Here is a 12,044-nt window from a genome sequence, read left to right on the forward strand (position 1 = left end):
AGGAGCACTTACACCTTCTTCTGAAGTTTCAAAAAATCCTTTCTTTGTAATCTGAATGGGTTTTATTAATGGTATTTATTACCGTAAGTGACACATGATAAAATAAAGATCCTGAAGAGTACAAAGTCTTTGACTGAGATGTACAAACAGACCTAGCAGTCAGGTCTCAATTTCACATGCTATGGAATAAACCAAATATATTTATGATTTTATTAAGACAGAAAAAACCTTGATTACTGCACAATGTAACATCTTCACTTTTCTTCCCTGCCCATTATTCATCTAGATTTCCAAAAGTACTTTATGAGAAATTATTCTAAACAGCAGGTGATTTGGTACCTGATAATGATAAAGAAGAAGGAAAGCAATTTCTCATCAGTTCCCAACCATCAATCCTTTTGACAAATAAGCTTGACCGTAAGCTTAAGGCACAATGCCTGAACTAGAAAATACCCGAAGGGCATTCCAAGCTATGCCAGAGCAACTGACATTTTTATGTGAAATGTGATTTCTAAAAAATTTCTAGTTGAAAAAGGCTTTTAGTAAGGTAATAATTACCTAGTGCATACACCCAAAAGGGGGAAAATAAAGATATTTTCTCATTAGTTTCCTTATTTTTGGGAAAAATTCTCACTCCTCTAAATGAGATAAATCAATTTTTTTTCTCTGCACTAGGATTTTTTTGATGATCAGGTCTGACTATCAACAGTTATGTTGATTTATGGAGAACTTGAAAATATGGCAAAAATATAAAACATTGACCTTTCAGAAAGTACTATTGTACTGTGTTATATACTCTCCAATGCATATTGATCATCTCCTTACCTACTTCAATAGGAAAAAATAATTAAATTTAAGTTGAGTAGGGTACTTGCTATTTTTCACAGCTTGGGATTCTCTGCAATGGCCCCAGTTGACATCATCATTTATATAAAAAGATACTCAACAACAAAAGTCAAGCACAGAAAGTGACTCTCCAGTTTGATTCTGCCTTTTTTCTGGACAAACCTGCTGCTAGCTTCAGAGAATTCAAGATGTTAATGCCAAGCAGATTGGCATTTTGAATGACTATTGTTTTAGGCAGACAAATCTCTCCATGAGCTGGACCTACAGAGGTATCATATCCCAGAAAAAAGGGTTATGATTTTTGCACAGATGTGCAACTGATTTTTATGGGCACCACAAATAACTCAGAACCCTCTGCTTTTGTCCTGATCATATCAAAGGTTAGGTAAGGACAACACCAAACATCTACCACTAAGAAATAAAACAATAAAAAAATCTTTGTCTCTGTGATGGAGTACTCAAACTAAGGAAAACTGATAGATGGTTCATAAAATAGAAAGCATGCTAACTAGGACTGGCTAAATTAAGGCAAAGTGTCAAGTCTTTAAGACCAAAAATAATACCCACACTTTCTCTTTTGGAGTTGTGCATAACCACTAAGAGTTGGTGAATCTATATTCCCCAGATTTCACAATGGCAGTATTCACTAAAGAAGGTACTCCAGCCAGTGAGCCTCAAAAAATCATAATCTGCATGTAATTATCTGGCCTGACTACTCCTATCATTTCTACTACCCTCATTGCTAATTATTTTCTTCTAAGGAAAATCAAGGGACACTTCAAGAAGAATAATTTCCTTTACTTGTCAGCTCCTTTTCCCTTTCCCTTTCATTAGCTCTTGCTAATGCCTGCTGCTCCAAACAATCCTCCCAGCACAAATATCTCAGAGCTCCTAGATGAAATTTCTGAGAAATTAAATCTTTACCACCCTTAGAATATTTTTCTGACCCATTTAAAATTTTTTTATATGTTATTATATTTTTTTCTATCTATGCATATTCTTACATTTTTTAATGTAGTGCCAAAATCTAGATCAATTTCTAAAGAAAATGTCAGCATAATTTAATGTTGCTTCAGTTGTTAAATACCTCCTCATAACTGAGACAAAGAAAGTAGTTTGCTGACAACTAGTCACTACTAGAATATTGCTTGGTTTAGATGACTGGCATAAAGTTTTCATTTTTTCTTTGAATGAAACTAGATATGAGGAAGCATTTCTTTACTGAGAGGGTGGTTGAACACTGGAACAGAATTCTTAGAGAGATGGCCAATGCCCCATGCCTGTCAACGTTTAACAGGTATTTGAATATTGCCCTTAATAATACACTTGTCCAGCCCTGAATTGATCAGGCAGTTGGACTAGGTAATCATTGACAGTCCCTTCCAACTGGCACCATTCTAGTCTAAATAACATGCATAAATAAACAGGAGACTGAAAAAGTCCTAAACTGCCTCTCCCTGGGAAGTGAATGGTGCCCAGCGATGCACATCAGCGGTCTTACATTCATTGTGAGAGATGGAAGGGAGGAATCAAAACCTTGACTCATGTCTCTTATTGGCCTAAGGGATTTCAAGCACAGCAAGACTGTTGAGCTTTGGAGAAAGCTTTGTTGAGAGTAATTAATGTCACAGTGTTTTTTCCCTAGATAGTGCCTCTTTTCCTTGCCTCTGAACACTGCTGTCATTTTACTGACAAGGTTCCTTCCAAGCTCTGCATCATGCCACCCATGTGGAAGTATAGCTGTTGGAACACTGACATACAGAAGACAGAGGGGACAGCTCTGAGGAAGGTCTGGAGTGACTAAAGTCTAAGCCCAAATGGAACCTGGATGATTGTGTCAGCAAGTGCTCTTACTGTGTCAAAAAATGGCAATGCTCAGCATTTTGTTGGTCATTACTTTGCTTTAAAATAACCAAGAAGCCAGTACCTAATTCAGTGAGCTAAGACTGTAAAGGCTTTGATGTAGAGATATATACATTTCATAATGAAACATCATCAGATGGAGCCCTAATTTACCTAGTGTACATTTTTGAAAGATAATTTTCTAGTTTTCAAGCACATTACCTGTAAAACAGATATATCCTATAGCTATCTCTCACACCTCTCACACTGTCTTTATATTGTCAAAATCAGACACGTAACATGATTTGCAAAAGCTAAAAAAAGCAAACCAAAAGTGTGGCATGAATTTAGATGCTTAACTATGCATTTAAGAACTAGATCTTTTACCCTGCCTTGAATGAATGGACAAGTATAAATAATCTTGACAGAATGATGCATACTTTATCATTTTTTTCATCAAAGTACATCCAAAGATTTAATATATGGTTTTTACAATGTAATTCATGACAAAGACATACATAACCCACAAATACATTACTACTTAGCAGGTGTGTATCTCCTCCCATCATCCTGAGCGTTGAAAACTGAAAAAACAAACATATTGGCTTGTTATCCTTTAAAAGGTATTGATGGACACACTCTTTTTTTTTTCTACTGTTTCATCTGTCAAGCATTAATCACTGCCTTAGTTGCAAATGAAACTTTTATTGGGCAATTATCATCTTGGTCTATACTAAATTCTTTCTCTTTGCTCCATGTATTAGGCAAAGATGGCATTGCCTGAAGAATACAGCAATAATATATTATAAAATGTGAGACCTAATGAAAGAAGTGCTGTATTTCTTGTACCATCATATTCCTGGATTTAACCAGTGTATACAGAAGAAATGCCTGATGTCTATCCCTGACAAGTCCCACTATTACATCAGTGAAAACAGAATGTTCTCCTGGCCCTGGAATGCACGCATAAAACCCAAACATACTGCTTCTTAATCTTTTTCAATTGAAAGGGGGGGAAAAAACTCCTCTTTCTTTACCCCCAAAAAACCTAGAGCCTCTCTAGTATCCCCTCACATACTTTTTGAAATTGAGAGTAAGGAGACATGAAGCAATAATAGAAATTAAATGGTGTTCCTTAAAGAAAAAATACAAAACAATTTTAATTTAACTCTTTTAATTGAAGGTGAAACAAAATATAAGCAATCAGTATACTTCTGACTATGCTTAGTAATAGACTTTTATAAGACTGAACCTGCACTAACATTGGAAAATTACTGTATTAACTTTACTTTCCCTCACTGTTTGCTTATATGCAAAGGGATGTTATGGTGCCTCTATGCATCAGCAAGATTTGCACATCTTCCTGATTTTTTTGGATGAAGAATGATCACAGTGAGTGAGCAAAATCATGCTAAATTAATGAGGAGTCAGTAGCGCACATGCTGACTAGAATATCTGGCTCAATCTTTCATTCTCTACTACATGAAGTGCAATTTCTGGCCAAATCTGCTGTCTGTATAAAACAGGCAGAAAGGAAAAAATGTTAGGTGTGTGCCAGCCTCTCCAGCCTTGCAGTGACAGAATGTCACCTGGCAGCTGTTTCTCTAACTCCTCCAATTGAGTATTCTTTTTAACTAGGATTCATGCAAATGTTTATTTCAATAAAACTTTAGAACAAATATCTAATGGGGGATGAAGCAAAATCTTTCAAATAAATAATTTAAGTTTGTCCCTGGGACAATGAATGGAAAGACAAGGAAAAAAAATCTCAAAAACCAAAAATTCCTTTAAGAGTGAAACTTCAGCACTTTTTTTCCTCCCATTTTTTTCTCAGAAGCTATTCAAAATCAAAATTTAACATTGATATGGATGGAGCTACTCATCAGTTTAAACAATTTTAGCTATAGCTTTTCCTGCCAATCTTTATGGGCAGCCAGGGAGAATCTTCCACACTCCAAAATGTTCTCTATGCCTGAAACAGGTAGCAGATTAGAAGCTTTCATAGGTTCAAATAAACAAAACCAAACAGCAATACAGGTTAAATAGAAAGCCTTAGCAGCTGGTACAGGCATCAGTTATTCAAGATGGTTCAAAACTTCATTAGTATCCAAAATCCATATGTGAAAAAAAGCATTGATTAAATTAAATCCAAATAATATGGCAGAAATATTTTCACTGAAAATATAAGATTATTTGACTGCATTCTTTTATTTTACTGTCTACAATCTCAATGCTATGAGCTACATTTTTTTCCTTCCTATGAAGATTGTTTTCAAACAATGAAACTGAAATAGTTTTAAGCTTGGCATATAATGAGGTTGGCATTAATACTAGCTAAATCCTTCAGATGTCTAATGTTTAGATCCATAATTTTCTTCATAGCATATTCATATTGGGAAAATCTAAATTGGTTCTCTCTTTTTTTGATCTTTTGTTTTCTTTTGTGATGGTTTTGCTGCTTGCATATCCAGCATTATAATAATGACCTAAATGAGAGGGTGGGTTGTGCAATTCTCCTATCTCTTTATTAAAACCTGTTATTTGAGTTTCAGTGCTCTGATTGACTGCTGGATCTTGCCTAGAAGCAGAATTCCACAGCAGAAGACATAAGAAAACTTAGGCACAAATAGCAGCTTTGAATCAAACAAAAGAAACACAACAGGCTGTCAATATGTGAAAGTTTAACCTTATGGGATTCTCACTCTTGTTTTTCACTCAGACAAATAGAAAAACTCGATTGAATTCTATGCCAGATTAACTGAAAGATTACCATTTTACTATTAAAAAAAAAAAGTCCTTGCTAAGTACTAAATCAATACTAAGGAAAAGCAAAATTACAGGTAAGAAAATTATTTTTTCTTTTTTCTGTGTTACAGCCACTCTTGTGGGCAGAAGTGATAATCCAAGGGAAGCAGCAAAAAATGACTATCATTTATCAACTCCACAGAAATGGTGATGAAAGAGTAAAATAAAATAACTCTTCCTTCCTCTCCAAACCTCAAAAAGGCCTGTTTTGAAGATTTTTCAGTAAATGAAAATTTGTGAAAGACTTTTTTTTTTTTCTGCATGCAAAAAAGTATGGATTTTTAAAAATTTATACCATGTAATTTCTGAGTATATATTAAATATTCTATGAAGAGCAAGATACAAACAGAGGGAAATTTTAGACCTCAGCTTTCATACAGACATCTCTTTTCATGCACAAAGTCAATAAAGTGTGTATGTATGCAAAGCTTGGTTTCTATTAGTAGTAGGCATCTTCCTTTCAAAGGTGTTTCTGAGAGGACTGAATTATTTGATATCTAAATACTATATTTAAATACAGTTCTGGTGGAAAACTGATTTTTCTCCATCCAGAAGCATCATATATCCTCATAACCATATACCTGGCATAACTGAAATCTGAAACCAGAATGCCACCTTTCCTGCCTGAAAACAAAAGAGCAATTTGGCCTGACAAATTACAGCACAGTTTTATATAGATTTTTCAGGAAACTGCCATCTACCTTAAGGGATACAAATAGGCTTTTAGGTCTGATTGGTTTAGATAGACATTATTCTCAAGACTACTCCCAAAACCACAAAATGCCATTCAAAATTTTTGGAAAAAAATCATACTACCATTTGAAATTTAAAAAAAAAAGTAAAATAATTGTACTCTTTTTATTGAAATCAACCATGTGCTGGAAAGGCCTAAGAAGCTACAGGCAGCTGTTTTAATATATCAAACCATTAACACTGGTTAGTAAGTGGAAAAAAAAAAAAAACAAACAAAAACCACCTCTATTAGTGCAATACACCTCAGTACATGCTCCCTGTCTGGTCTGAAGAAATTATTTTAATGAATAGCATAACGGGAAGGAGAAGCTATTGAAGAGTGAAGGTGAAGTACAGCTAGACATGGGTTGGGTAGATTTACCAGATCATCTTTCAGAAGCCATGTCTCATTCAAGCTCCTTCAGAGGAGTTACAAGTTCTCTCCCAAAGGCAAATAATATTAAAATATCTTCATTACTGCCCCACTAACTAGTAGACAGGGTCCTCCCTGGATGTTTTACACTACATTGCCAGATATAACTATAGTGCATACTCTATGCATTACCCCTGATGGCTTGAATAGTATATAGAGAAAAAAATCTTATAGTTTTTCTTTAAAAGATTTCAAATTCAGATTCATTTTCAAAAGATAAGTATACTTACGTAATTAACCACCAGTCTCTGAAGGAGGAAAAATGGGTCTGTTTTGGTTTTTTTTGTTTGATTTGGTTTCCTTTGTATTGAGAAGGCCTCATTAAATCATAGAGAATAAAAAGAGTTCAAGGGAGGATTAAAGATGAAAAAATAAAATATTCATTTAAAAAGGACTTGGAAAAGATTTAACTGACAGTTGTTTAGTACCATCAAAGTGCAAAGAAAAAAAACCTGCACTATAACTATTTGGAGAAGAAATAGTAATTAAGAAAATAAATGCATCTGTAAAGAAAGATGTTTGTTCCCTCTCTCAGCTTTGGGATAGACCTATCAAATACTGAATCAGTCAGACCCTCAAAAATAAATAAATTTTAAATCTCTTAGTTTATAGGAGACTAAGATTTTCTTATATTCTTATGCAATCAAACAGAACTGCTCTAGAATCTATATTAAGTAATAATCTGCAGGTACTCTGTCTAGCCTCCACTGGCTTTCTGAGGGAGGATGTTTGCCAGATAAAAGTTGGGAGCCAGGGCAGCTGTCTGAATTCAGAGCCAGAGTGGTACTGAATAATACAGCACAGAATGTCAGTCCAACCAAAACTCTTTCGGGTTATACAAGGTACCACACTCGCTAAATAAAAATACGAATTCAATTATTTTATTTGTTATTTAAAGAATTAGTACTTCAGGATTGGCTGAGCAACAAAAGCAACAAAATTCGTGTTCAACAAAACAACAGTTATCCCAGAGGAGTAATTGCACTATGTGCTCTAATTCTCAAATTTGAAACTCGGGGTGATTACATAACCTGGAATTCAGAACATCTGAAGGACCCTCACAAACATATCCATTATTTACTATTCTGAGGGAAAAGGCATGAACATGTCTGGCACCTTTGAACATCTGAGTTCCAGAGTCAGACTGTATCACAAACAAGCACAAGGCATTTGGCACTAGCCTATCCAGCTCTCAGGAGCCTGTTCATATAAGACTGCTCCAGTTCTGATTGATATGTTTTTATTTTTAAGAAAATTTCCCATGAGTCTTAGATTTTATAAAGTCCCTGGATTTCCATCTACAGCACTGAAGGCAAGAATACACATGAAGAAAGGTCTCACTATTATATGAGGAGATAAAAGACTGGAGACAAAGCCTTGACCTCCTGCAAGATATTATTAGCAAAGTTTTTTGACTCAGGGGAACCCTAACTTTACCCTAAGGCCCTTCTGACAGCACATATAGATTCAGAATGACATAGCTGACATTTTAAAATGGAAAGACAAACAGATAAAAACTGTTGACCAACTGTTGGCATACCAGCTCAAATGCAACTGTTCCAACTAATCTTTGCTCTGGGTCTGTTGAGATGATGTCATGGATTCCTCTGCCTCAGTCACAAGGTCCATTTAAGCAACAACAGTCAAGATTTGGCCCACAGTAGTTATTAAGCACAAAAGTCAACCCATATGCCTCAAACTAAAATGATTTGAGAAATCTAAAAGTGAGTATCTTTTCATGTATTTCACAGAATGTTTAGAAAATTGAGGAAGCAGAGATATATGGCATCCTTTTGCATGAAAGAAGATTCAATTAAACCTCAGATATTCTTGCCAGATATTTGTTTAATACATTCTCAAGTATCTCTACCATTGGATACTTTCCATGTCATTAAGTAATTTACTGTAGAGCTTAAACTGCTCATTCAGGCACAAGGGTTTCCTTAACCCTCTAGTCTGATTTACCTTACTGCCATCTAAGTCCTGCACTGCTTATCCTATCCATAATGTACAAGAAGAGAAAACTACTGCCTTTCCCTTTGCACCTATAATTTAAGCACCTGAAAAATATTTTTTGTGGTCCACTTCAGTCTGATATCATTTTAGTAACCAAGCCCCTTTCACATTTCTCTTCACTTTCCTGACATGTAAGATCCCATTTGCTACATATTTGCTTTCTCCTTTGTTAGATGACTTAGGTCCCTCCTGAAGGGTACAATGTGCAAGCCTGGATGCATGACTCCTGTTGAGAGTATATGAGCTCAGATGAGAATAGACAGCCTTATCTTCTTTTTTTTCCTCTTCTTAACATCCATTTCAGCCTTTAGAACTTCAAATATGAATCCTCGTTCTCACTCCTGTAATGTTGCAGTCACTATTCTGAGAAAGACACTCTCACAAAGTTTCACATTGAATTGGCTTCTATTTCTTTCAGAATGCTGCTCTCATTTGTCATGATCATCCCAAATACAACACTCCAGTGCACTTTTAAGCCTCTCACATTTGCTTCATCTGCAAATTCAGTAAGTATTTCTCAGCTGATATCACGGCTCTCAGCTGATATCATCAGCTCTTTTCTATAAGTTTCTTTTCAGCATTATAGAATCCATAGCTCCGGAACAAAATATACCTATTTCCCTTCCATTTCATTCTGAACACGTCCCCTCCCACCAGACATACCGTCACCCAAGTAATGTTCCTGGTTTTTATAATTTTGTTATGCAGTAAGTACTAAACCTCTCATTGCTGAAGGAATGTTATGACAGTTTGCCTCTGCTACCTTTGTTATTGTGTAACTGATGGTAATATTTGCCTCTAAAAGCCTAAGATGTTTCTAATGTTGTATAAGCATGGAACTGTAGCTGTTCCTTCTTGCAGTTAATCAGCTTGATATCAATGCAGTTGTTTATAGGAGTTACACAACAGATTTTAAAAAAACCTATTTTTCTTTGGTCACGAAATTAACACAAGCATAATACAAAACTAGTCAGGACATATTTTTGGGGCAAAGCTATGCATGTTTCTTGCTCAAAGTCCCTAGTCTGTTGGGTTGCACTGTCTAGTATCACTGTGTTTGTGGGACCCAACCTTCATGCAAACAAAACAGATTGCTTCAAATGATATTTCTTGTAGTGAAGGCCTGAAGGATGGGTCAGTAATTTCATTAACATATCCTACTCTGGTATGAATACTCTTAACTGAAGTCTGGAGAGGGTCTAAAGACATTTCAGACGGGAGGTTCTGTGAAATAAGGCATGTAATTAGGGAATGTCTCAGAATGACTTAAAGGGTGTTTTTCATCAACACCATCTCCACTGTTTGAGGCCATTCACTGAACTTTGCAGAAAGGACTTTCTGAACAAGAGGAATGTGGAACACAGCTATTATTACTGTCAAGTATGACACATAGGTGAGAACAAAGACTATCCCTCCATTAATTAGAAAAGTCACAGCTCTGGCTAATAAAAGCTCTACATTTAATCTGTGGCCTTACTACAGAATTCTTTAAAACTATTAGCAGCATCTTCTGTTTTTCTCAGAGTGAAAGCTGATAAATTAGCAACAGAGGGAAGAGCTCCTAAGCTAAACAGTTCACTTGGAGTCGTTATATAAATGATCTTTCTGAAATGTGTCCAAGACTTAAATTACTCTGATTAGTTGATATCTGTGGAACTGGCAACAAGCCTTTTCACTGTTGCTCTCATGGTAATTATTATTCTTGTTTCACTGCATATTTTGATAGCATTTCTCAAGTGTCTAGTTATAAATCTCTTAAAAGCCTGAGGATGGTTGAATCCGTAGAGGTAAAATAAGAACAGATCCCAGCTGATACGGCCCTTGCCTTCTCTGTACATCTATTTTTGAAGTTGAAAATAAGTGTCTTCCTACATCCAACCCAAAACTGATCAGAATGTGCTTCAAAAAAAAGGAACAGGGGTACTTTTAAGCATATCTGTTACATTTATATATCACAAAAGGATGTATAATTCAGAACAACAAAGTTAAGAGCAGTTTGATTCTTTCTGTTAGACTACTTTTTTAAAAATTAACTATAAAAATAGCATTTCTAATAGCTATAATCACCACACATTTTCCATGTAGATAACAGCTCTCTTCAGATTCAAAAAGCAGTAATAGATCTCATTTATCTAATCTTTAAGAGCCAATTAATTTTACCAGAAAAATATTCATCTCATATCCTCAAACATCACCTTTCATGTTCCCATAACTCATCTCCCAGAGTGCTATCAACTCTGCAACTAGAGTTTTTGTCTCTTTGTTCCCAAAGCTCTTCTACACACCCCTTCAAGTCCCATCACTTCTCATTAACTAGTAACTTCTCCAGATCTCTTTAATAGAAGAGTTAAATCCCTCAAGTCAAAACTTTGAAAATTAACAGTTATTAATCCATGGTTCACCCTCCTCTGCATTATCTGCCACTGAATCAGGAACAGAAACTACTGTCTCAGTTCCTAACATGTTAAATGACTTCAGAGTTTTCTCTGCAAAAATCATTCATTTGCATCCTGTTCTGCCTAAGAGTGAAACAATGCACAAGGTATTCCTCTAACAATATGGTATGACGTGCCATGGAAGACCAGCTGTGAAGTATTTTTTTTGACCGATGCTGCAAGAAATTTTTCATGCTATATGATGAAAGCAGATATATGCAACCTTTTAATAACTTGTACCACATCTTGATTTTTTTCTTCATCACACACATCCAAATAGGTAGAAGACTTAATTCTGATGGTTTTAAAAGATAAAACTGAAATAATCTTAAATTAAATATATCTTTATACTGAAGCAAAAAAAAATCTATATAAAATTATGCATCATTATAGAACTTGAGTTTCCATTTCAGTGCATCCAAGTGGAAATACATGGCTGACAATTGACAAAGATGCCAACCATAAATTTTGGTAAAGAGAGCTCCAAAACAACTTTCTTATTCCACTAACACATTTTCCTGTTCAATATTAATGTCATGAATGTCACCATAACATCAAGGAGGTAAGAAAAAAATTCTTCATTACCAACAAGCTAGATTATTAACTGAAAAATTCTCTACATGAAATACAATACAACAGCAAAGGAAAAAATGGTGAGTGGGCTGAGGCACTCAGGGAGCAATTCCAAGATCTACCAGTACTGACAGACTTCCCCTAGACAGAAGATGATAAATGTGCAGAAGAACTGTTTGTAAACTGAAAAATCATCCAGCAGATTAGGCAGAAACAATTTTTCCTTAGGATCTTAGCAGGGTTTTGTTTTGCTTCCTCATCTGGCAGTACTTTCAATTATTGAGACAAAATGACAAAGGAGCATATGTGCTCAATGATCAGAGGACCTGCACCATCAAATTGGGCATCTGCTACTCATTTCC

General features: G+C 35.3%; 1 protein-coding gene across 2 annotated transcripts in view; it reads right to left on the reverse strand.

Annotated features, from left to right (window-relative positions):
- The window catches only part of PLXDC2 (plexin domain containing 2), a 251,285-nt gene that overhangs the window by 209,397 nt on the left and 29,844 nt on the right, over positions 1-12,044 (reverse strand). The window contains exon 2 of one of the 2 annotated variants that reach the window (XM_032746647.3): positions 3,227-3,272. The exons of the other annotated variant lie outside the window; for it this stretch is intronic. Within the exon in view, the coding sequence (XP_032602538.1) occupies positions 3,227-3,257 (31 nt within the window). The 5' untranslated portion in view covers positions 3,258-3,272. The remainder of the gene's footprint in view (positions 1-3,226; positions 3,273-12,044) is intronic. 2 annotated transcript variants of the gene reach the window in all.

The sequence above is a fragment of the Taeniopygia guttata genome, chromosome 2, assembly GCF_048771995.1.
Source record: "Taeniopygia guttata chromosome 2, bTaeGut7.mat, whole genome shotgun sequence".
Taxonomy (NCBI): Eukaryota; Metazoa; Chordata; class Aves; order Passeriformes; family Estrildidae; genus Taeniopygia; species Taeniopygia guttata.